At 31.2% G+C, this 23,897-nt stretch overlaps 1 protein-coding gene across 3 annotated transcripts in view; it reads left to right on the top strand.

The window, feature by feature from the left end:
• Positions 1–23,897, top strand: part of RTKN2 (rhotekin 2) — a 62,930-nt gene that overhangs the window by 11,578 nt on the left and 27,455 nt on the right. For all 3 annotated transcript variants that reach the window (XM_019731897.2, XM_019731899.2, XM_019731898.2), the window contains 5 exons: positions 5,347–5,405; positions 10,635–10,688; positions 12,033–12,150; positions 14,585–14,779; positions 21,001–21,095. In XM_019731897.2, the coding sequence (XP_019587456.2) occupies positions 5,347–5,405; positions 10,635–10,688; positions 12,033–12,150; positions 14,585–14,779; positions 21,001–21,095 (521 nt within the window). The remainder of the gene's footprint in view (positions 1–5,346; positions 5,406–10,634; positions 10,689–12,032; positions 12,151–14,584; positions 14,780–21,000; positions 21,096–23,897) is intronic.

The raw sequence follows: 23,897 nt of genomic DNA, 5'->3' as shown, positions 1-23,897 counted from the left end.
GTCGTACCGTCCAAAATCATCTCGTTTGGGGAAAAGCTCATGAGCTAGTATATTCCTCAACATAAGTAGTTTTCTCCGCATTTTTGCATGTTTAAAGTACTTTTCTTTAGTGTTGGCACTTAAAGGGCAACTTGACTGGATGCAAAATCCTTGGCAAACACTTTCTTTCCTTGAGTTTCTTGAAAACCTTCCTCCATTGTTGTCTTGTTATCAACAAACATAATGTCTAATTATTTTTCCTTTGTAAATGACTTAGTCTTTTTTTCTGGAGGCTGAAAATAGATTCCTTTATCTTAAAGGCTGAGAATTTTACTGGGATATGTCTAAGGCTGAGCATTTTGGCTCAGTTAGGACCCTTTCAATAGGTAGGTTCAATTGTTTTATTTTCAGAAAGTTCCTCTGGAGTTAAAGCCTCCAGCATAAAGCATTAACTTTATCTCATTAGTTTTTTTTTTCCTATTTAAGGACTCCAATTGCACAAAAGTTGGATTTGTTTGCCTGTCTTCTATGCCTATCACTTTCTCTGTAATGTTTTTAAGCTTTTTACTACGTTTTTGTTTTGTTTTGTTTTTCATTCTCATCCACTATGTCTTTTAGTGTACTTTCAATTTTATCTCTTTGTCCTTGGGCACTTTGTATTTTCATTTTAGAAATGATTTTATAGTTTTTTCCAATTTCCTTCTTAGGTCTTTCATTTTTTCTTCTTTCTGCATATTTACCTGTTGTTTGTCCTTTACTAGTCTGAGGTTTTAGATTTGAGATTCCCAGTTTCTTTCAGATTTACAATAGCTTATTTAATTGTACTTCATTCATTTTAGAGTATCATGTTTTAGTTTTTGTTATTTTATTTTTTTGGAGAGTGGTTAGCTGAAGCATTTTGATTTTTTTCAGCTGAAGCATTTTGATTCTTTCTACTTTCATTTTATAGTAGCTTTGTATGGATGTTTGGATCCTTTTTCTGTCCCTAATGAAATATGGGATTTTTCTGGGCCAACTGATGGGGGGGTAGAAAGGCTCACTTGGTTTCTTAATTCAGTAGTGTTTTCTATAAGTGGAACTGTGAAGAGCAACTTCTTTAATAAATGGTGTCTTTGGGAGTTTGGTTGATGGGATGGTTGGTTTTCTGATTCTTTGATACTGTTTTGTTCTTGAGGTTTTTAACTTAAATTGCTTCTTCTCCTTTTTTTTTTTTTTTCATGACCAAACTTTCAAAGGATACCTTCCCCATTGTGTGTCACTCTTCTCCAAAAGACTAACAACTTCTGAACTAGAATTCTTTTGGAGCCCCTTCCTTTCAACTCCCCAGAAACCAGTGCTGTTGTATCCATCAGGTCTTACATCCATTCTTTTTTCTTCTAGGGAGATCACAGTTGATACTGCATTTTGCAATGACTCTTTACTGGAGTTAGGCCTCCAGGAGCTGGCTTTGATGATTTCAGTGATTAATTTTCCCACTTACATATAAAATAAAGTTTGTAGTAGTCTCTGTTTCCCAACTGTGCTATAGGTAATCTTATTTGCTTTCCTTGTTGATCTGCAAGCTTTTGGAGGATGCCTGAAGAGATTCCGATTTAGGTGACTACCGTTATCGTACAGGAACTAGGAAGTCTTACTCTGATCAGTTTAACAGATGTGTTAGTGCCTATTTCACATAAGCTCCAAGTTAAATACCAAGGCCAAACATATAAATACTCACAAAGTAATGTTTATATTAGTATAACATTTTAAAGAATGACATAGAATACATATAAAATATTATTTCATTCAGTAGATATGAGGTAGGTAGATATTTACACCGTTTTACAGATGAGGATGCTGAGGCTAAGAGGTTAACAGCAACTCATTGACTCTGGTCTAAATCTACTAAATCTTCTGCTTGCTCCATCAAAATGACCATATCCTATTTCATTTCATTTAATATTTAGCAAACATTTATTGAGTTCCTTAGAATATACTGAGCTATATAGCAGGCACTGGTGATTCAACAGTGAACAAAACAAGGCCCTATACTTACAGAGCTTACATTTTTGGCAATGATATTCTTCCCTTGCCCCAACCTGCCAACCTATCTCTTGTCTTAACTTCTGAAATACTTTATTTGGCTTTGTAAAAACAATACTAGTCAAAGTCATTTATGAGACGTAATTATGTGTATCATTTAACATAATTGTGATTTTAATAATGCCACAATAATTAAATAGTTTTTTATATTCCAGTTGCCTAGTTTATTTCTTATATACTATAACTTAAAAAACAAAGAAAAAAATATAGGTCGCAAGTGAAAATTATATGCTGCTGGTATTTCTACAATAAAACATGGTATGTATTAATGACAGACATTACTGATTTTATTTTTTAAACTTTATATCATTTAGTATCTGTTGAAAAGCATTTATGTCAAGGTTTGAAATAGAAAACTCATCTTCTCAATTTAAGATCCTTATGAAGATATTAATTTTATACCACATAGTTTCAGAATGGTTTAAAATTCCATGTTAACCATTTCTGAGTCTTACAGTTTTCACTGATTTGCATTAGAGGTGCAGGGTTTTATGACCTGCTTTCAAATAATAGAATCCCACTTAGAATTCTTTTAGTACTTCATTAAGAAAATATAAAATACTTCATCATTGTGCTGTTTCTCATGATAGCTTGCTTATTTTGGCAAGGAAATGCTATTTTACATTCCCACATGGAATAATATAAAATAGGGTAATCTGTATTTACTCAGTCAATTTTAATGTAGATTTTTGAGCAACAAGGTGGCTGATTGGCACCCTCTGTTGGTCATTTTATTTACCTACAGGCAGTAATGTAAATAATAAAGTTGTGTGTCTTTTGTATTTTTATCTGTTTTTTAAATTAGTATTTACAGGCCTCACCAAAATAATACTCCAACCTGGGTTTATAAGATACACTGTTATTTAGCTATACTTTTGTTTGGATAATTTTGTGGTTATTTGTTTTTTCCTCTGGCTGGCTCTCTAATTGTAGCATTTAGAATTAGCGTTAACATTGCAAATTTTCAAACAAACATTTATTTAACTGGAGCAAACTGTTAGCTACAGTAGCACATTATTAAATAATGTTTAATAATTTTATTGTCAATTTGGATTAATTAGAAAACATCACATTTTAGCACCCTAAATAACAGTTTGAGGATTTACTATATTTGAGTTGAAAATAATTTAAGCCTCAGAAAAATGAGGCTACATTACTTCAGTTCGTCTCTCACTTTTTTAAAGACAGACTTAATTATTCTGTAAGATTATATGGTTAATTGAAATTATATTATCGTTTAATAATATTTATATATAATAAGTTTGTTGACTGGTCCTGGAAATGCCCATGCAAGTAATTTATAATTACAGGGAAGAAAGCTATATTCTGCTAGGTGGTTGAATAGTTGGGAGGGGAACATTTCTTTCTTTTTGGTAAATATTCAGCAAGTTTGCTTTTGGTGGTTCTGGTATTTCAGAGTATCACTTGCCTGCCAAAGCCTCAAGTTTAATCCAATTTAGTAATACCTAATGGATCTCAACTTTAGCATAATCTATTACCTATTCCTTAATACTCAAGTTACTTACCGTATTTGAGCTTTCTTGTACTTTTTCACTGAAATAATAAGTATTTTAAAAATTTATATTATACATTGCTCATATAGAAGGTGTTTTCAGAAATATGACTTACAAATGCCAACAACTGCATTTATACTGTATTTTTTGTTCCAATTTGTGGAAATTGAGATTTGTGTTTGATTTTGAGTGGACCTGTCAGTATATTATTTTTACCAAAATGTAGTAAACTATTTAATAGAATTTTTCACTCTATAATGAACTAATAAGCAATCTAATGTTCTCCAACATGACAAAGTAAACTTAAGTATAAAATGTGTGATTCAATGAAACATTGTGAAATAATCAATGAGCACTTTTATTTTTCACAGAGTCAATTCCGTATTTTAATTTAAATACCAGTGTGACCATAAAGTAATTAGATAGGATTCTGAGAACTTAAGTCTTTAAGTCTACTACATTACTCTAGTTATACCTAGTATGCAAGTCTGTAAATACCATATTATGTCTAACTTAAGTACATTAATAAATTATTGTAGCTCATTTGGTATATATTTCACCTGTAATACTTATATGCTTAATCCAGTAAGGGAGTAAAAGAGAAAAGTAGGCTGATATATTTTATTTTCAAATTTGGACACATGATAATGAATATATGCAATCTTTTTAAGAAGCCTACTGAAATGCAATGAGATGGTGTCGTACTCTTCTGAAAATTAATTAGATACACTTCTAACTCCCACCCAATCCTTCCTAAAAGGCCTCTTAGAAAAATCAAAGAGTATTCAGATGAAAAGTTTCTATCTTACCACGTATTTGAAGTACCTAATTAAATTAGCCAGCAGTTAATTAGTTAACTAATTTAAATAAAGACCAAAAAAATGGTGCAAAGAATACTCTTGGAAATATTGCCATAGAAATGGAATGCTAATCTTTAAATACAGGATATTAGGAAATAGGATATTGGAGAAATACTCAAGGTTGGGATTGATTTGGTCTAGTAGGAGATAACTATTTTGAAAGGTTGTTTGTTTGTTTGTTTGTTTGTTTGTTTTTAATGGTAAAAGTATATTTTAAAGTCAGATCTGGAAGTATCTTATATCCCAAGAATATCCTTTGAGACTTTTTTCTATTGTCATAATATTTTTCTTTCCATATTTTATTCTTTTTATGGAGCTACTCCCTTTCTTTTCCACCTTAGTTAATTTATTGTTTTAGTATATGCTTAGTTTTTTGGAATTTCAAGGAAATTATATTACTGTGTATAAATATAGAACAGAGAGTAATTTTTCTGATGTTTGTTATATTTTATAAGGATGAGTTACTTCTGGGCAACAAGTTTGTGATTGGGACATTCATTAACTTTTTCAGGCAACTATAATCTGGTAAGCTAGAAACGTAAACATAATTTATGAAATGGTGATCCAAGGTATGATACTTCCTGGGAGTTGTACAAATATTGTATATCTTGTTTATAAACGTAAATAATCACAAAGGTTTTCATTGTAGAATCAGCCAGTATATAATCATCAGGGAATGTAAAGCTTATATGAAAAAATCAAAGAGAATAACTCTATATCTCTCTAAAAGCAGCTAGCTGTTGACTGAACATCTTAAAGTTTGAGTTAAGTTGTTTATATTAAGTGGAAGTCATTATTATTCATGGCTGTGTGTTTGCTTTTAATATTTAGACATTTGTGAAAGATTGTTAAAACAATTGCTTATTAGAAAAGATAATTTTTTTTTTCATTAGGCTTTTTCTTTTTGACAGTGATGTGAATTTTGAACGTAAAGAACGAACAGCATGTAAAGGAAAGATTGCCATATCAGGTATGCTTACAGATGGATTGTTTTTGTATTACCGAATAAATTCTATAAAGTAACTTTCTAGAGTTGGTGGAGTTTTTTAATGCTCTGTGTCCATTCTCTTCCATCATTTTATTTTGCATACCTCTATCAGAATATTTGTTCTAAAACACTGTTTTCATCATTATGCCTTACATATGTATTGAATTTTACAAATCGTTTGAGAAAGCTGTTTCATATAAAGTATATATATTATGCAGTTTTGTCCTCAGTGCACCTTTGTGAAATATGTAGGGTAGTTCTCTTTTTCTACAGACTCAGAGGTTAAATGACTTCCTGTAAGTGGTTGAGCTGGGCTGCAAACTCAAGTCTTTTGACTCTCCATTCCTTTTCTGCTCAGAAGTTTCAATAATGTTTTTAATGTTTGCTCGGCTAGAAGTTCCATGAAGTTTGTTTTGTTCATCACTATATACCCAGAAGCTTATACAGTGACTCATACAATGACCCAGACGCTCATACAATGACTGTTCTTCGTTGCCCATAGGACAAAGACCAAACTTTTCACCTCCGAGTTTTCTATTCTGACCCAGCTATTTTTCTAGCCATATCTTCTACTACTCCTATACATAAGCTGTCTGCTTTAGCCAGACATTTCTCTCCCTGTTCCATCTGCACACCCCATGCTTCTGACATCCCGTTAGTTCTTGAAATAATTGTATTGTCTTCAGGATCTGTTTGCTCATCTATGAAGTCTTCTCTGTTATCATTCCAGCTGGAAATGAAGTTTCCCTTCTCTGAATTCCTAATGCATTTAGGAGATCTTTTACCACTAGATGGCACTTACGCTGTGTTGTCTCAGTTTCTCCAAAGTGTTAAGGAAGCTAAAGACAATGGCTTGGAGATGCCACAGATTGAGGTGAATACATGGCTGACTTGTGTGTATGCTAGTTAGATAATGCACCTTTACAAATATCTCACCAGTACACTTTGGAAAACAGCAGACCTCCATCAATCCTTAAGTAATAACTAGGTTTTTTCATTGGCCAAAAGCCGTGTTTTCTTAGCTCTAGGGACCCTGTGCTGTATTTCAGGCCCTCTCACCCAAGGAACTGTTTTTAGAAATGTCTTTATGGATTAAACAAAAATTCTCACACAGGAAGGATAGACCTGAATTTCACATAGGATGTAACTGCCCTACATCAGAGGAATCGCCCTCATCAAAAAATTCGTCAGAAAAATAACTGAACTGTGTAAAAATCGGTTGCTTGTTTTATATTTATATTCATGTTTTCTTCTTTCCAATTATAAGACTGGAATAAAACACCTCACATCCTTTCGATGTGAAACAGTACTTTTACATGAGTAGTTGTTCAATAGATTTTAACATGATAGATAAAATATTACAGATCTTTAAAGAGGATTTTCTAAAAATACTTAAACATAATCCTTCATTTCTTTCTTCCAGTGTAGTGCCATTTACTATGCAAATGAGATATGTTAAATTGCTATTAAAGACTCAAATGACATGTTAAAGAGTTAACATCTATTGTCATTTCATAATAAATAGTTTATTGACTGCAGCAACTCATGAAATTAGCATTAACTACATTTAGAAGAGTGCTTAAGTAAAAGCATTTAAAGTAAGAGAAAAAACTATTTTCCTGACCACAAATACTCAAGTAAAGAAATTAAACTTATTTCTGCATGTGTTCCTTCTTTCCAAGAGATAATTTTAAGTTAAGGAAGTGAAAGTCTCAGAAAATGGGATACGTACATAATTTCATTTCATCTTTGCTTAGACTTAATTATATCTCATTTATTGATGTGTAAAAAATAAAAACAAACAAAAAGCTAATTCACCTTTATAAATCTATTTTCTTTTGATATTGGGATGAAAATGTGACTTTTGATCAAAATGAATATTTTCAACAAAGTTTGATAATGTTTCTGAGATTACATTGATTGCTAGGAGATACCAAGGTTTTTCATTTGCAGCTTCACGTTCACTGGCCAAATCTTCATAAAAGTAAAAAGAATAACTGAGGTGTATTCTGATCATTCCTGCCAAGCATCAAATAACCACACTGTGGTAATTGTCTGAGCTTACTCACTGACTGCTAATTCAATGACTAAAGCCAAATCAGTTCACAAAGTGCCTCAGTTTTCACTTTTGAAAATTATGATAGACGTCTAGGGCCTGAAAGCATCGAGTTAGCCATCTTATTATGACTCTTTTGGTTTACCGTTACAATGTCAATGAAGACCCACAAAAGGACAAAGGTAAGAGTACTGTAAACCAAAACCATGTCAACCATTTGCAAGAGTTGGGAAGGAATTTCTACTATTTACAGGTGAATTAAGAAACAGTTGGTGGCTTACACATCCTTTGCCATCTGACAGTACATGACCACCTGGGAAATAGATAAGAAGTGTTTACCTTCCCCTCTTGAGGCTCTGACATAGTTAGGCATGGGAAAGGGCAAAACTGACCCACAGGCTGTGGGTCTACAGTAAAGGAAGTCAGGTTCCATGTTCCTCCCAAGATAGTGTAAATAGTTAATACCACCCTAATAGAACAAGAACAGTTGTGAAATGAAATGAGTCAGCAACTGTGGTGAAGCAAGAAGCAGGCTCTTTGACAGGACATCAGCCAAGTCATAATTATAAAACAATAAAGGCAATCCCATTAAAGTCAAGAACAAAATAACAATGTCTATTGTATCAATATAATTTGACACAGTTTTAGAAATTTCTAGCTAAAATAGTAAGAATGAAAGATGAAACTACTGAAAACAAATAGACAAATACTATTTGAAGATAATAGATTGCAGACCTAGAAAATCTAAGGAAATTTACTGACACACTATTTGAATTAAAAAAGAATTCAGTAAAAATGGCTAGATTTGAGATAAGTATATAAAAAGTGGTGGCTGCTGTCAAAACCAGCAATAATTAGTTAGAAAATATGGTGAAAAAGATCTCCTTTACAATTAAAACAATAAAAAGAAACATTAACAACCCCCTAGAATAACCTTAATAAAAATGTAAGGGTCATTTTATCAAGCTACTCTGGGTAAAGACCCTATTATAACATTATCAGTTCCCAAATTAATTTTGACAATAGAATACTAATAAAACATTTTGAAGGGGGAATTTTTATAAAGTATTCTAAAATTCACATAAATTAGCAAGTGAAAAAGTGTTTTGGGAAGAATGTATTTCTAACAGTAAAGTATATTATAAAGGTTCAATGTTTATAATAGTATTGATACTAGGATAGACAGTCATTAATAAATAATTCAATTAGATCATAAAGTATATAGTCAAGGAACAGACACTTAGAATGGTATATATGATAAAGATGGCATCATTAATGTATACGATGTCAAAGGGGTAGTAGATTGGGGGGGGTTATCACTTTGTGAGAGGTGTAAATGTCTAACTATTACATTGTTTTGTACACCTGAAACTAATAATAATAATAATAACAATATAAAGATGGCATCATTAAATCAGTAAAGAAAAGATATTCTATTAGATATAAATGGAGCTTTAACTTGTCTATTATTTTTATAAGAGGAATAATTATTTTAAAATTTTACCTCACATACCCAAATTCTCACACATATTAAATAATTAACTTTTAAAACTAGAAACCATAAATAGTATGTTTAAAAAAAGAGAGATTGAGAAATGGGCCATGGATACAAACAGATTCATTGAAGTGGCCAATAAAATGTACTAGCATTTTTCTTGTTAATCAAGAAAATGCAAATCTAAACAAATCCTGTCACTTAACTATTAAATTGGCAAACATTTTTTAAATTATTGTTTGATGAAATGTATGTGAAGTGTTTAGCTTGGCATACGGAGAGAGTTCAATAAGTAATATTTTTGTCAAAACTGCTAAGGCAGCAGTGGGAAGAGTACTCATACATAACTGTGTGGTTGGGTAGGGTAGGGATGAAGGAATATTAGAAAGCTTTTCTAGAAAGGAAATTGGAAATAGGCATTAAGAACCTTAAAAATACAATTCTAAACAAACAAAGATGTAGACAAAGGATCGTGGGATCTAAAAGTGAAGCACAACCTAAATGGAGCCAAACAGCTTATTTTCATTAAGATTTGTAATTATTTGAAAGTGACATAATTAATAGGTATGAAAATATGCACATAAATTTCCGTAGTATAACAGGGAAGGGTCTTAAATAGAGACATTTTCCACAAAGGCTTGGGGTATTTATACAGTTTTTGTACTCTGAGTAATTAAAACTAACTTCACTTTACCATTGAGATCTCTACTGTGCTATATTATACTGTAGTTCACACATCTGTTAAGTTAGGTACAACCTTGATCCTCTAACTTTGAAAATACATAAATAGCATGGGAATGTCAGGGAAATTGTTACTACTATTAATCTAGCATTAAAAGTAACAGGAAGAGTGGAGGAAACTAGGAAGAAAAAAATTTGTGTCAAATCACTGGATTAACTTCTGGAATAAAAATTATTAACACAATTACTTTAGAGTTTGAAGAATGTGTGAATTAGAGAAAATGTGTTTAGATCACTTTTAGAACATAAGCCCTTTTCTTGGACTGAAAGAATAATGCATTCCTCTTTTTAGCTTTATTTCTTAACGGAAATGATAGTAACATATACAAAGATCTGCAAATTCTTTTGTAGACGAGTTACATCTTAATGCAAAGGGTTTGGGTATGTTTGTCAAGAGCTGGGTCTCTCCCAGAAACCAATGATCTTAGACAAGTCACTTATTTTCATCATTTTTACTAGAACTTACTAGAACTAGTAAGTTTCTAGAACTTACATGTGGATGAAAGTTCTAAAGCCCTTTCTGCCTCTACTATTCTGTGATTTTGAAATGTTACCTAACTACTTTTGCTGCTACTACTTACCAAAAATAGAAATTCAACTCTGGGTTCCCCATAATTCACCTATTTAAAAAACATAAATCACACAATGAAAATACTATGGCATAAGCTTATTACAGACTCAATAAGTTAATTTCTTGAATAATGGTGGGTTCTTTTTTTAGTAAATTATTTGAATAAGTATAACAGATACTACATTTCTAGTCTAAGCTATTTTTTTACAGAAAATATCACCTGTGTTAGAATATTTAAATAATATGGCTTTAATGGTCAGCCTCCACTATGGCATTCAGAGGTTCATTTCACTCTAAGAAATGAAATTTACCAAAATTATTACTTGTCATTTTTCCCTCTCTTTATAGATATTCGAATACCACTCATGTGGAAAGACTCTGATCACTTCAGCAATAAAGAACGTATGTATGATTTTAATTTGCAATGGAAATATTTTCTTTAGTGTACAATAAATTTGTGATTATTGGGAGAAAAAGCTGCTTCCATACTGAAATAAATTCATGTCATTTGACAGAATAAGCAAAATCTTGCTGAACGGTTTTTTTCCAATTTTGAGTATAGATGTGTTGTAATTGCTTGATACTAATTAAGGTAATGCATATGTAATGTACTTTAAGTTGTTGATAGGATCCTCTGCAAGGACAGTCTGTAACGAGTTATAAGGGAAGGGAAGTATGAAACAAAAGAAAATGTTTAAGGAGTGAAGGTAAAGATAGCATTTATTGTATTTGACCAGAATCTAGGAGATCTTTTCTGCCTTGCTTTGTTACTTCAGATTATTTAACAGGATGTAAGAGAGAAAGATTTTTAGTTTGATCTGATTTTCTTTTTCCCCTTCAGCATTTTATGGCTTTATATAGTCTTCACTAATCCTTGTAATGCTTAGGTCATGGAAATTAACCTCAAATGATTTCTGGCTGTTAGAAGCAAAGCAGTAAAGATATGATAATCCTTTATATTTCTTGTCAATTGTGATAGCTTTGTTACTCATAGTTTAAAAACTGAATCATATTGAGCATAATTAGTTTTATATGAAGAATCCAAAATCAGGTTAGTGTATTTGTTATTCAATTAGGAAATATAATTTACTTTACCAAAGAATACATGTGGGAATTAAGTACATCTTTCTGATTACTATAGAGAATAAGTTTTTCTAAAGAGCTGTATTTTCTCAATAATGAGGATTTAGCCCTTTAATCACCTAATACTTTTTTAAAAACATCACCATATTAAAAGGCCCAGCAGCTATGCTTTTTGTGTTCACATGTCTACTTTTTATTGTTTTTGTGGTTTCCTCCCTTGCTGTTTGGTGGAAAATGTTTTGCTGTTGTTAACGTGCCTGCTCTTAACTTCTTATAATAGAAACCTTTTTTTCTTAAATAGACTTGGAAACCAAAATAACAAAGGTAAATTGTATATATATAATAATAAATTTGCTATTAATTAAAGCTTAAAGAGTTTTCTAGGGATAAAATTTATGAGTTTGGTGGTTATTTTAGGCTGCTGAGAGGCCTATATTTTTTACTTTATTTTTTGATATTCCCTGGTTTAATTTTTGTAGTTGGGTAAGGTATTAATATATACTGACAGAACGGTCACTATAAAAAGGATTACAAGGTGCAATGTATGAATAAGAATCTATTAAATATTTAAGCTAAGTTTTTTCATTTTCAAATAGATTCTACCATAATATAGGCATGATTTATCACATGGATCATGGCTTAACTTTTTTTTTTTTCCTCTAGAATCACAGCGCTATGCCATTTTTTGTTTATTCAAAATGGGAGCTGAAGTTTTTGATACTGACATGGTGATTGTGGATAAAACAATCACAGATATATGTTTTGAAAATGTAACCATATTGTAAGTATTTTTTATTCTTTAGAGAATGAAAATCATCGAAAATTCTTCCTTTTTTAAAGGAGGTTATAATTATTGGGTCTTTGGATTATTTTTGAAGCATTAAGAGCTTTAAATGTTTAAATGGATTTTTTTAATTACTTTATTCAAAAGAATCCAATTTCTACATTTAAAATTTTCCAATTTAAAATAAATAGAAATCATGTAGTATTAGTAGTAAATATTTGACTCATTGGATATTATAAATTTTTGTAAGTGTTTATAGTTTAATTATTTACTAAGCTATGAATACAATACAATCTCATTGTATTGTATATAGAGTGAATTGGGGCCTAAAACAAGTTCTTATATCTCATATAGGAGATTTAGTTTCAGAATTACTAAAATAGTATTACAACTTTATTTATAAGATAGTCCTGAAATACATACCATAGAAAAAGCACTTTAGTAAAATTTCGAAGTGTTCTTTTTCTTATGGTGTACTTCTTTCATGTACTCCAGAACAATAAAAAATTGGGTGATCCTCAGGGCTGTTTTTATTGCGTCTGCTCTTTTACAGGCCCATTTTATTGTGGTCATAATACGACACCAGAAAGAACTCCTCAGGTAGCCATAGAAATCATTTTTAACTAACATAAGTTTTTCCTGGCCTCTGTGAAAGGTTCTATTGGCCTAAATCAGTGTGTGATTTGTATTTCTTTCAAAGTTTGAAAGATACTATCTTCATATCTAAATATGAATAGCTATTTAACTATTAAAATAAATCAGTCTACATTGTTTTTGCCATTTTCAGCTATGGAGCAATACAGTTGAGATTTGAGAGTACTCGTTTTGCCACTCACACAACATTGAAAAAACTATTGCAAACCATGTTTTGTGGCTTCTGTCCAGTGTCCCATAAGTAATTGTATAGCACGGAAAAATAAAATGCAGTGTTCTAAGTTGTTAGCAGTAGTACAGGCCCTCTTACAAGCTCTATTGAACCAAAGCAATTTATTAAGGATCCCAAAAATATCACCAAATGCTTACATAATTGAGACTAAAAAAATAATTTCTCTTAGTTACCTAAATACATTTATTTCCATTATCAACTGTTGCTAGTACATTTTTTTTCCTGTCAAAATCATCTTTTTAATGAGCTCTTCACATCGCTTTGCTATTGTTCGTTTTACTACAAAGACGAAAATTATTTTTTTTCAGCGACAGAACAATGCAAGTTACTTGGGAAGACAACACATAATTTATATATTTTTTAAAAATTCTGTAAATATTTTAAATTGTTCTAAAAATAACTGCAGTCAGATGTTCTAAATGTTGTTTAAAAATGTGCTTTTTGTTATGATTGTTTTTAATAAGTATTCAATATTTATGAATCTCTGGTTTTCCTCTAAATATTGACATTTGTTAGTCATTACCAGGAATACTGTATGTTTAAAAGTTGCCAAATAATAAACTATAAAAATATCTGGAAGTTATTCCTTGGATTTATCCAAACTTTGGATTGGCCATTTAAATCTTAAAAAGTCTGTGCTGCATTTTAAAAATCTCTGAGGCTGATGGATCGTCTACAGGCAACATCTCCTGCTGATGGACCTCTTTTGCAGTTTTAAGTATATTTTATTGTTAGTAACTCCCCCACAGTCTTGTATAGAAAAGGTAGTCAATCGTGTCTGAGAGGGGTAAAGCCAATATTAGTGTTTGTTAAATTGCAGAACTTCTGCCTATTTGTTTAATAAGTCTTTATTGAGTAACTTTTATGGTTAAGAATACAAAGATTACCAAGAGAGCACTTGCCTTCAAGGAGTTCATACCTTGACTATATCTCTATGTTATTTCTTGTATGTTTGTTTGTTTTCCGCTACATATTAATAACTAAATAATGAAATCTTATTTTAGAGTTCTTAGGTACAAAGGTGGGACAGGTTGTGGGGGGAGGTAGCGGCAAGGTGGTGAGTGTAAGTGACTCTATGAAAAAGAAATGAAAACTAAAGATTTTAGTAGATGAAGTCTTTGTTTTTTTCCTTTTTGTTTTCTTTCCTTTTTTGTTTTCAAACCTTTTTCTTTTGGAAGAATAGTCATTTCAGGAAATCGCATATATAACGTAAATACCTTAAGTATAACTATTAAAGGAATAACAAGGAGAAATAATATTGGCAGCAAAATGACCAGGACATTTTATTCTTTAAGTACTATGCCTGTACATATTCATTAACTTGAGTTATGACTGACCTACTTTAGAAGCTGGTAGCTCTGAATGTTGCAGTGACTCAGGTCATTTAGATACTAAATAAACACAGTGAGATTTTTGTCTCATTAACATATATTAGCATAAACCTATTTCAAATGGTGATTCTAAATGTATGAAAACATCAAGAGATGTTATAATTTTATTTTTACTCAGTTAAATTTCTAACATTACGAATGCCCTTGTTTTTAGTAATGAAGCAAAGCCAGACTTTCAGATAAAGGTGGAACTATATAGTTGCTGTACAGAGGAATCTTCTATAATCAACACACCAAAAAAATTAGCTAAGAAACTGAAGACATCTATAAGTAAAGCTACCGGAAAGAAAATAAACTCAGTGCTTCAAGAAGTTCATGAAACGTGCTTGTCCTTCAGTTCTGCTATTTTGTAAGTTTCTAATACAATGTAGTGACATAGTATAATTACAGTGACATAGTATAATTATATGTTTGTGACATTTTAAAGTATTGCCTGTGGAGTGTATGTTTACATTTTAAATGGAAAACAACATCCTGAAGCAGAAACAAAACTTGGTTGTCTGACATTTACCCAGCTGAGGTAGCCTTAATACCTTACTTTGAAAGTAAGAAGTTGGGTGATTGTGTTTTTAGTGATTTGGAAATCTAGTATCTACCAGAAAGATGAAATGTTTTTCTTGAAAAGGGACTATCTATATGTCAAAGTATTTACTACATATCAGTCTGCTAATTGGATTTCTATATTTGTGTCATGCTTTATTCTTATACATTTTAAAAAATACAGTCTGCTAATTAGATTTCTATATTTATGTCATGCTTTGTTCTTACAGATTTTTAAAAATAACTTGTCTCTTTATAACAAAACTACATTACCATTTTCACTCCTAACAAAATAAAAAATAAGTTTAATATCATCTTATATCCAGTCTGTATTCAAGTTGCCCCAATTCTGAAAAACTCCTGTTGTGGTTTATTTGTGCAAATCAGGATCCAAAAAAGGTCTACAGTGCAAGTGAGTCTTTTAAGTTTCTTTTAATCTTTAACAATTTCCCATCTACTTTTTTCCTTTCCATTATTTATTGAAGAAACCAGATCTTATAGAATTTCCCATATTTTTTAATTTAGCTAATTGCATCCTTGTGGGTTTTTTTAAAACATCTTTTTTTATACCCTGTATTTCCTACAACTGGTAGATTTAGAGGGCTGATTAGATTCAGGTTCTTTTCTAGGGCAATAATACTTCATATTGATTATATGTACTTCCTACTGTCTCCCATTAGGAGGCCTTGTCCCACTTTTAGTCATGTTAAAATTGATCAGTGGGTGTTCGCTTCGGCAGCACATATACTAAAATTGATCAGTGGGTTCAGGTGTTGCCCTCCTGATCCATCCGTTATAAAGTTCCTTCTCAATCTTTTATCTAATGGTCTTAGCAGTCATTGCAGGTCATTCATTATTTCATTATTTCATTTGGTGACTTTCTACATTTGTTTTACTTTTTTTTTCTTTTTTTTTAAACCTGGAATTTTCTCAAAGAACTTTCCTTCATGAACTCTCTGGATATAAATGCAAAAAAATGATGAAAGAAAGGGAAAAAATCATTTGCTTTTTTTTTTTATTTACCCAAATTTAGAATAAGTTGATATCCTAGCAAGCATGGAGGAGGTAATCAATGTTCTGTTTATTTGAACTCTTGAATTTTTATATATTTCTGTTTCAATCTATTATAGTTATTATTCTCTTTGAAGCCAAATAGTCCCATCTTTGATCAGTGGGGCTCTTTCAAGCTGACTCCTGCATCTTTTTGACACAACCTAATCTCTCATAGCTTCTTTGCTTTCTGACACACGATGTTCCATGTTCATCTTGTACTTTTCTGCCCAGACTTGGAATTACCATTTCTTCAAGTAGCCCTGGTTTCTTTCAGGTACTTTCTTTAAACATTGTGTTTGTTGCTTCACAAATAGTTTTATGTTGATGTATCTTGAGAAAACTGTTGATCAGGCTACATTCCTAGAATTTCTTTGCATGTCTTAGTAGAGTTAGCCCCTTCAGCATGCCAATAATTTTACTATAATTACAAAAAGAAAATATTTTGGGTGTAGATCCTGGAAATATCAGTCATCATAATGTAATTAAATAATTTTTTATGTCAGATATATTACATGTGAAAAATGCCTTGGCACTCTAGCATTGTGGCTTTCAGTCTATTTTGCTGGAGACCCATAGTAAGAAATACATTTTAATTTTACATCATGACTGAGTGCATAGCTACATAAGCAGATTTCATGAAGCAATACTTAACTCTTGCTGTTTATAATATAGTTATCAAACTTTTTATTAAGTTATTTTCCATTAAAAAATCTGTTTATGAATTATTAAATTGATTTCATGATCCATAAATGGGTCCAAGCCACTGAAAACCAGTCACAGAAGATATGTCTTCCCTAATATAAATGTTGTTCAAAAGGAGAAAGGGTACCCTTTAATTTTCTTCCTCTGGAATTAAGGCCATCTTAAAACTTTTCTAGGTTAAGATTATGTCACGTATTTGCTGAAAGGTGCTTTAATTCAACTATAAGGTAGTGGAACTATTTCTTTTTGATGATTAAATAAGCAATTACAAAACATAGATTTTAGAACTGAGACATTAGAGATAATCACCGAGTTCTGTAGTTTTAAAACTTTTTTAAGCAGCAAAATTCCTTATTTAAAAGAAATGACAGAACAAATAGTGTTCTGGACAAGGTACATGATTCCCAGGGCCTCTGTTTTCTCATATGAAAGATAAGGATGCTTAGATATAATAATTTCTTTTTAGAAGGATCCTTAGAGACATTTTCAAGGTTTCATACACCTTTAAAGCCTATAAGAAAAATGAGTAGACCTCTCAAACAGTTTTAAAACTTTATTGTTTGGCAGTGAATATTTACATTTTGTTATCCTGTCATTTATTTGTGTGGCCCAAAGCAGATTAATTTACTCTCTGGGTTTTTGTTTTTCTCTCTGTAAAATGGGAATAATGGTAATGTAATCATATCTGACAACATAGGATTATTATGAGATTCAAAAAGATAATGCATGAACTTGGTATATTGTAAGCATTTAATAAATGTAGCTCTTACTATTATTGTTACTATTTTAATGTTCTAAGGCCAGTGCTTTTTTTTTAAAGTCATGCTGAAGCATTGTAGTTTAGAAACTTAACATAGGGTTATAAAATATAAACATATATTTTATAATAAAATTTAAACTCATTGTTTATAATTTCATAGAAGATAATCTAAGTGATGTTAGAACTTGCATTTAACTTATATTCTTCTTCAAAGCCTAAAGGAATTTTTGAGGCACATTATTGGTCTTAAGTTCTGTTTAACAGGGATTGACATATTTGTCTTGAAGTAGTCATTCTTCTATTTAGAGCTGTCATTCTACTTGGTTTATACATGAATCCAAATATTAATTTCCTTTATGAATAACATTTCCCATGAAACTTGCATGCCATTTGTTTATTTACACCATTAAACTTGGTCAAAAGATAGAATACAACCTTTTACAACATTTCACCAAATCATTTTCTCCTAATACTGGCATACTGTTGAGCTTCTGGTGTGAATCCAGAGTATACAAGGTTAAACCACTTTTGACTGATACTTCCTTAACTGAGTACTTCAGCACCACCATAAGACTTGGAGAATAGTATTAGTAATCATAAAGGGATCAATGTTATTTTTTTAATTGTGATCTAGTTCAATAAGAAGATTCCTAATACAGCTTTTAAATTTTAGCCAAAATGGGCATAAGAGATCAAATTTGGGCAATATACTCATGTATCTTATCTAGTAATATGGCCTGTGACAAAGTATAGCTGTTCTTCTGACAAAAGAGTGCATTTTTTCAGACTACCATTTAAAGTATAATAGTTATTTATTTTTTCATAACATTTTTGGACATCCCCCCCCCCAAAGTTATAACAATTGACCTATTTGATTTAAAAAATGTATCTGATTAAACTTTTGGGAACTCAATATTAGGGTTGGCCAAAAGGAATGAGTGTAATGTTTTAGTAAGAAAATGTTATCCTGACAAGAATGTTTTAAAAGTGAGATCATTGTTGGTTTTGGAAGTATTGCCATTGTAATTAGTCATGGTTTAAAAATGAAGTAACTTGAAATATCATCATAAAGTATTATTGTTTGATCTGAAAGAAGACACTGAACATTTTTGGTAATTTTTAGCATGCTCCTTCATGTGATTCATTTATTCATTTAATTTGTGGAATTGAGCTTACTGAAATTCTTTTAGCTAGATTTTCCCAGTGCCTCTAATAGCTGAATTAACTATTTTATGTTCCTTAAGAACTATTTAGTACATTATTCTTCATTGTGTAAATATACATCATTTTAAACAATCATCTTGTGAAAACTGGTAAAATTGAGAGTGATTATTTACTTGACAAACAGGTGTATTAACTTTTTTAAAAAGCCACTACACTACATTTTAAATTAGATAGAAGTTACAAAATAACTATACTAACACTTGTCCAGAATAAAATGGATTATTTATGTTTTGAGGAACAAGGGTATTAATGGTTTGGTAGTGTGAAAGATGATGCAGTGTTCAAATATAACTAAGGAATTACTCAGCTATTGAGTGTAATTTATTTATTCATTCATTTAATGACCTTAGAAATGATTATTCAGCAGTTATATCATGTGGTACATTGGATTCAAAGTCATGCTCCCTGCATTCACAATTCTTGCAGTAGTAAAATATGGTCACTCTGTATCTGTTTTAAAAGTACCTTAATTTTAAACTATTGCTGAATGAACTATATAGGTAGTTAGTATAGTGGGGTTCTCTTTTTAATATAGCACTTTCTAGCTACAGGCAAGTCAGTTACATTCTCTGGACTTGAGTTTCTTCATCTGAAAATATGAACCATTACTGGAAATAAATATGAATCAGATTTCATCACTACTCTTCTTGTTAACGTTCTCCAGTGACTTCCCATTACACTTGGAATTAAATCCACCCTTCTTCCCAGGCCCAGAACGTCTTAGGTGATCTAATCCCTGTCTGTCTTTTCACTCTTGTTTTGTACCATGTTTTCTGCTTGCTTGCTGTGCTTTAGCCACTCTCATCTTTCAGCTTCTTTGCACATGTTCTCTCTGCTTAGAATGTTTTTCTGCCTTCTTTGCTTGGCTAGATCCTTTTATTAGTTCATAACTCTTACCTTTTTAGAGAGTTCTTTCCCGGTCCCCCTACCTAACACAGGTCCTCAGTTTTCTCATGCCCTTTGTTTCTTTCATAGAAAAAGTTTCATTATAACTTCCAAATGTGAATATTTGATAAATTCTGCGTTTTTTCCTCCTTCCTGCATCAGAATATAATACTGAGTCTCGTTTACTATTAATGCCCATCACCTTGCATAAGACTTGACACATATTAGGGTTCAGTTAATATTTTTGAGTGAATGGAGATCTTTCAAAAGAAATACTTAATAAGTTAAACCAAATAATTTTCATATTTTCTTAAGGTAAAATAGCATAAAGAGATAAACATGCTAAGTTGATTAATCATTTGTTAACTATAAACTCATTTATAACATCTAAATGTTTTTTTAATTCATTTTTTATTGTGGTAAAGTATACATAACATTTACCTTTTAACCATTTTTGAGCATAGTTCAGTGGCATTAAGTACATACACAATGTTGTGCAACGGTCACCACCTGAAACTCTGTACCCATTAAATAATAACACCCTGTTTCCCTGACTCCACCCAGCCCTTGGCAACTTCCACGCTACTTTCTGTCTCTATGAATGTGACTACTCTAGATCCTCATATAAGTGGAGTCATACACTATTTGTTCTTTTGAGAGTAGCTTATTTCACTTAGCACAATGTCTTTGCAGTACAACCGTGTTGTAGCAAGTGTCAGAATTTTTTTCCTTTTTAAGGCTGAAAATACTCCATTGTATGTATATACCACATTTGTTTATCCTTTCACCCTTGAATGGACACTCGGGCTTCTTCCACTATTTGGATATTGTGAATAATGCTGTTATTAACATGGGTGTACATATATCTACTTGAGTCCTCCCTTTCAGTTCTTTGGCTATATACCCAGAAGTGGAATTGCTGAATTATATGTTGATGCTATTAGGTTGATGCAAAAGTCATTGCGGTTTAAAAGCTTAAAATTAATTGGGAAAACCACAATTACTTTTGCACCAACCTAATATTTCCAATTTTTTGAGGAATCACCACACTGTTTTGCATAGTGGTTACACCACTTTATAGTCCCATCAGCTTTGTACAAAGGTTCAAGCTTTTCCATATCCCAGGCAACATTTGTTATTTTCTATTTTTCTTTGTTGATTTTTAGGAATAGCCATCATAAAGGGTGTGAAGTGATAATTTCCTTGTTGTTTTGATTTGCATGACTAGTGATCTTGAGCATCTTTCCATGTTTTTATTGGCCATTTGTATAACTCTTTTAGAGAAATGTATGCAAGTCCTTTGCCCACTTTTTAATCAGGTTTTTTGTTGTTGTTGAACATCTAAATATTTTATGTACTAGAAGATTACTAAAATACTTAAAACATGTCTTCTTTCTCACTATTAGTGGTGCAAAGTATAATTTGCTAGCTCATACTACCTTGACCTTGGAAAATGCTGAGGACAGTTTCAAGACACATAATCTGTCTATTAATGGAAATGGTAAGTACAGTCTATATTTTACTTATTACATAGATTATGTCCATATATATGTGATGACAGTAATAATTTCTAGTTTTAACATGTTCCCCTGAAGTGGATATTGGCTTAAATAATGTAGGCATGAGTGATTCTGTAGGTTCTTTCAATTATGTCCATCCCTTTTCCCCACAAGTGAAAAGTTTGTTTCCCTTCTCCATGCTGTTTGCCAAAGATTTGTGTGTGAGGCTAGCTTAGTGAGAACAGAAAGGTTTTGTGTATTCTGAATCCTTGTCTTTGACTTGAAATTGATGACTTCACTACCCTACCAGTTGGCAATCAAAGACCTGTCTAATTTTTAAATTTAAAATTGAGGAAGCCACCCCTTCTGTTGTGGGACTCAGAGGATATGAGCTGATAGGGTTAAATCAGTCTTAACTGTTTTCTCTCTGGATGATATTGTTAGTTGTAGTTTATCCAGAAGAAATATGTGGCAAGGTGAAGAAGAGAGTTAGGTTATTAGGAAGGTTTGTAAAACTTAGCATGAGCGCTCCCCACTCTCCCAGATTATTTTACCTGTGATGAAGAATATAGACTGGTGTTGGTAAAGTAGTTTGGAAATAAGATTTGGGTTATTTATTCTTGTTCATATTCTGAAGCAGAATATATACAATTACAAGTAGATTGTACTTTATTAATACTGTTGTAAAGGTTGAGTGGCTGTGTACTGATGAGATGGACAATTTTACAGCAATATTTTTGTTTCACACTAGAAATTACATTAAAAATAGAGGAAAGTTGATAAAATGTAATTGAACAGTTTAACAAATAAGTATGAGATGAATGTGTGCATAATTACCTCCATATCAATAACTAGAACATTACCAACACTACTTCCCCTCAATTACCCTAGGTGTAAATATGTCCCAACTTCTATGAAATTCACTTCCTTGTATTTCTTTATGGTTTTACCACCTATGTGTGATTCCCTAAATAATATAATTTAGTTTTTCCTGGATTGAACTTTATGTAGATAGAATCCCATCATGTCTTCTTGGTGACTTGCTTTTTGTTTCTTTTTCAGTATATTTGCACTTCTTTGCTTATAGTATTTTATTGTATAATTATATCTTTGTATAATTACATTTCATTGTATAATTATAATTATCCCTTATTCAGTTATTTTTAATAGTTTTAGGGTTTGGGGGGTTTACTGTTTCATGAATCAGGTTTAGTTAAGTTATATTTTTATACATATGGATCTATTTAATCTAGAATTTGAGGATTATAAGCATCATAAGCATTAACTTTATTGAATTTCTGTAGCATCTGTAGCAATGCCCCTCCTTTCTATTCCTGTTACTGGCTTTTTGTACTTTCTCTGTTTTTTTATTGTCAGTCTTGCAGTAGGTTTGTCAGTTTTTATTCATTGGTGTGTTCTATATATGCTAATTATTTGTTAGAAATAATGATTGTAGTTTACATATTCTATATTACAATTATAATAATACACTCTATAATTATATATTTTTCTAGTTCTCATATGGTTGTCTATTTTTGCTTTATATAATTTGAGCCTTTACTATTTGGTGCACACAGTTTTTAATTGTGTATTTTCTTCTACGCTTTTACCTCAAACTACTTATATTTATGTTGTAAATATGCTTCAAACAGGGTTATATATTGAATTTTAATTTTTATCCAATTTGACAATATTTGTGTGGTGTTTTTTTTTTACTGGAGCATTTGGTCATTTTGAAAATAATACCAAATAGTTTATAACCCACATTACATTAAATACTTGGGTTTAAATCTACCATTATATCATGTATTTTCTATTTGTCTTACCTCTCCCATGGTGGTTCTCTGTTCTTTCTTGCCTTTTAAGGATTGATGGTTTTATCACTTCAGTTTTTTCTTTTTCTAATTAAAGTTATAATTCTTTTTCTCATCTTTTATATATTACCTCTAGAAATTTTGTTAATCATATTTATTAAAAGCTAAAATTAAAACATAATTTTGCCTTCTTTTCAGATAATGCTGGAACAGTTAAATACCATTTCTCTGACCGATATGCTATTATTGTGTATTATAATTCTATTTGATTTCTAAATTTCACAAGATGTTTTATGCATTTAATATTTATTTAGATTTATCTACATGTTTCTATGCACTATGTGTATCTTATACCTTACATCTGGGATCATTTTCCTTTTGCTTGAAGTATAATTTAGAATTTATTTTAGTATGTTCTGCTGGTCTACTTCTTGGTTCTTTGTGTTTGTGTGAAGATGACCTTATTTTGCTTTCTGAAAGTATTTTTATATAATATAGAAGTTTGACAGTTAAAAGTTATTTTTGAATATTAAAGATATAATTCCACTATCTTCTGGCTTCTTTAACTAGCTATTGAAAATCATTTGTCAGTGTGTCACTTCTGTGAAGCTAACTTTTTATTTGCTCATTGTCTTTGATTTTCTGAAGTTTCACTATGATATAGGTATAGAATTTAATTTTATTTATGCTGCTTCTGGAACTCTTTGAACTCCTCCTCTAAATTGGTATCTTTCATTAATTCTGCACAAAATGTCACTTGTCTATTCAGACAGCCTCTGCTCCATTCTCTTGCTTTTCTCCTTCTAGCATTCCTGTTACACCTATGTTAGTCTTTCTCACTGTACTCTCTATGTTTCTTACCCTCTATGATGTACTTTTCATTTTTTTTCTGTCTTTGATACTTTTCTGGATTTTTATTGAACTATCTTCCATTTCCTTTATTCTCTCTGCAGCTCTGTCTGATTTGCTGTTAAACTTGTATACTAAGTT

Source organism: Rhinolophus sinicus, linkage group LG07 (genome assembly GCF_036562045.2).
Source record: "Rhinolophus sinicus isolate RSC01 linkage group LG07, ASM3656204v1, whole genome shotgun sequence".
NCBI lineage: Eukaryota > Metazoa > Chordata > Mammalia > Chiroptera > Rhinolophidae > Rhinolophus > Rhinolophus sinicus.
This window is presented reverse-complemented; position numbering and strand designations above follow the sequence as displayed.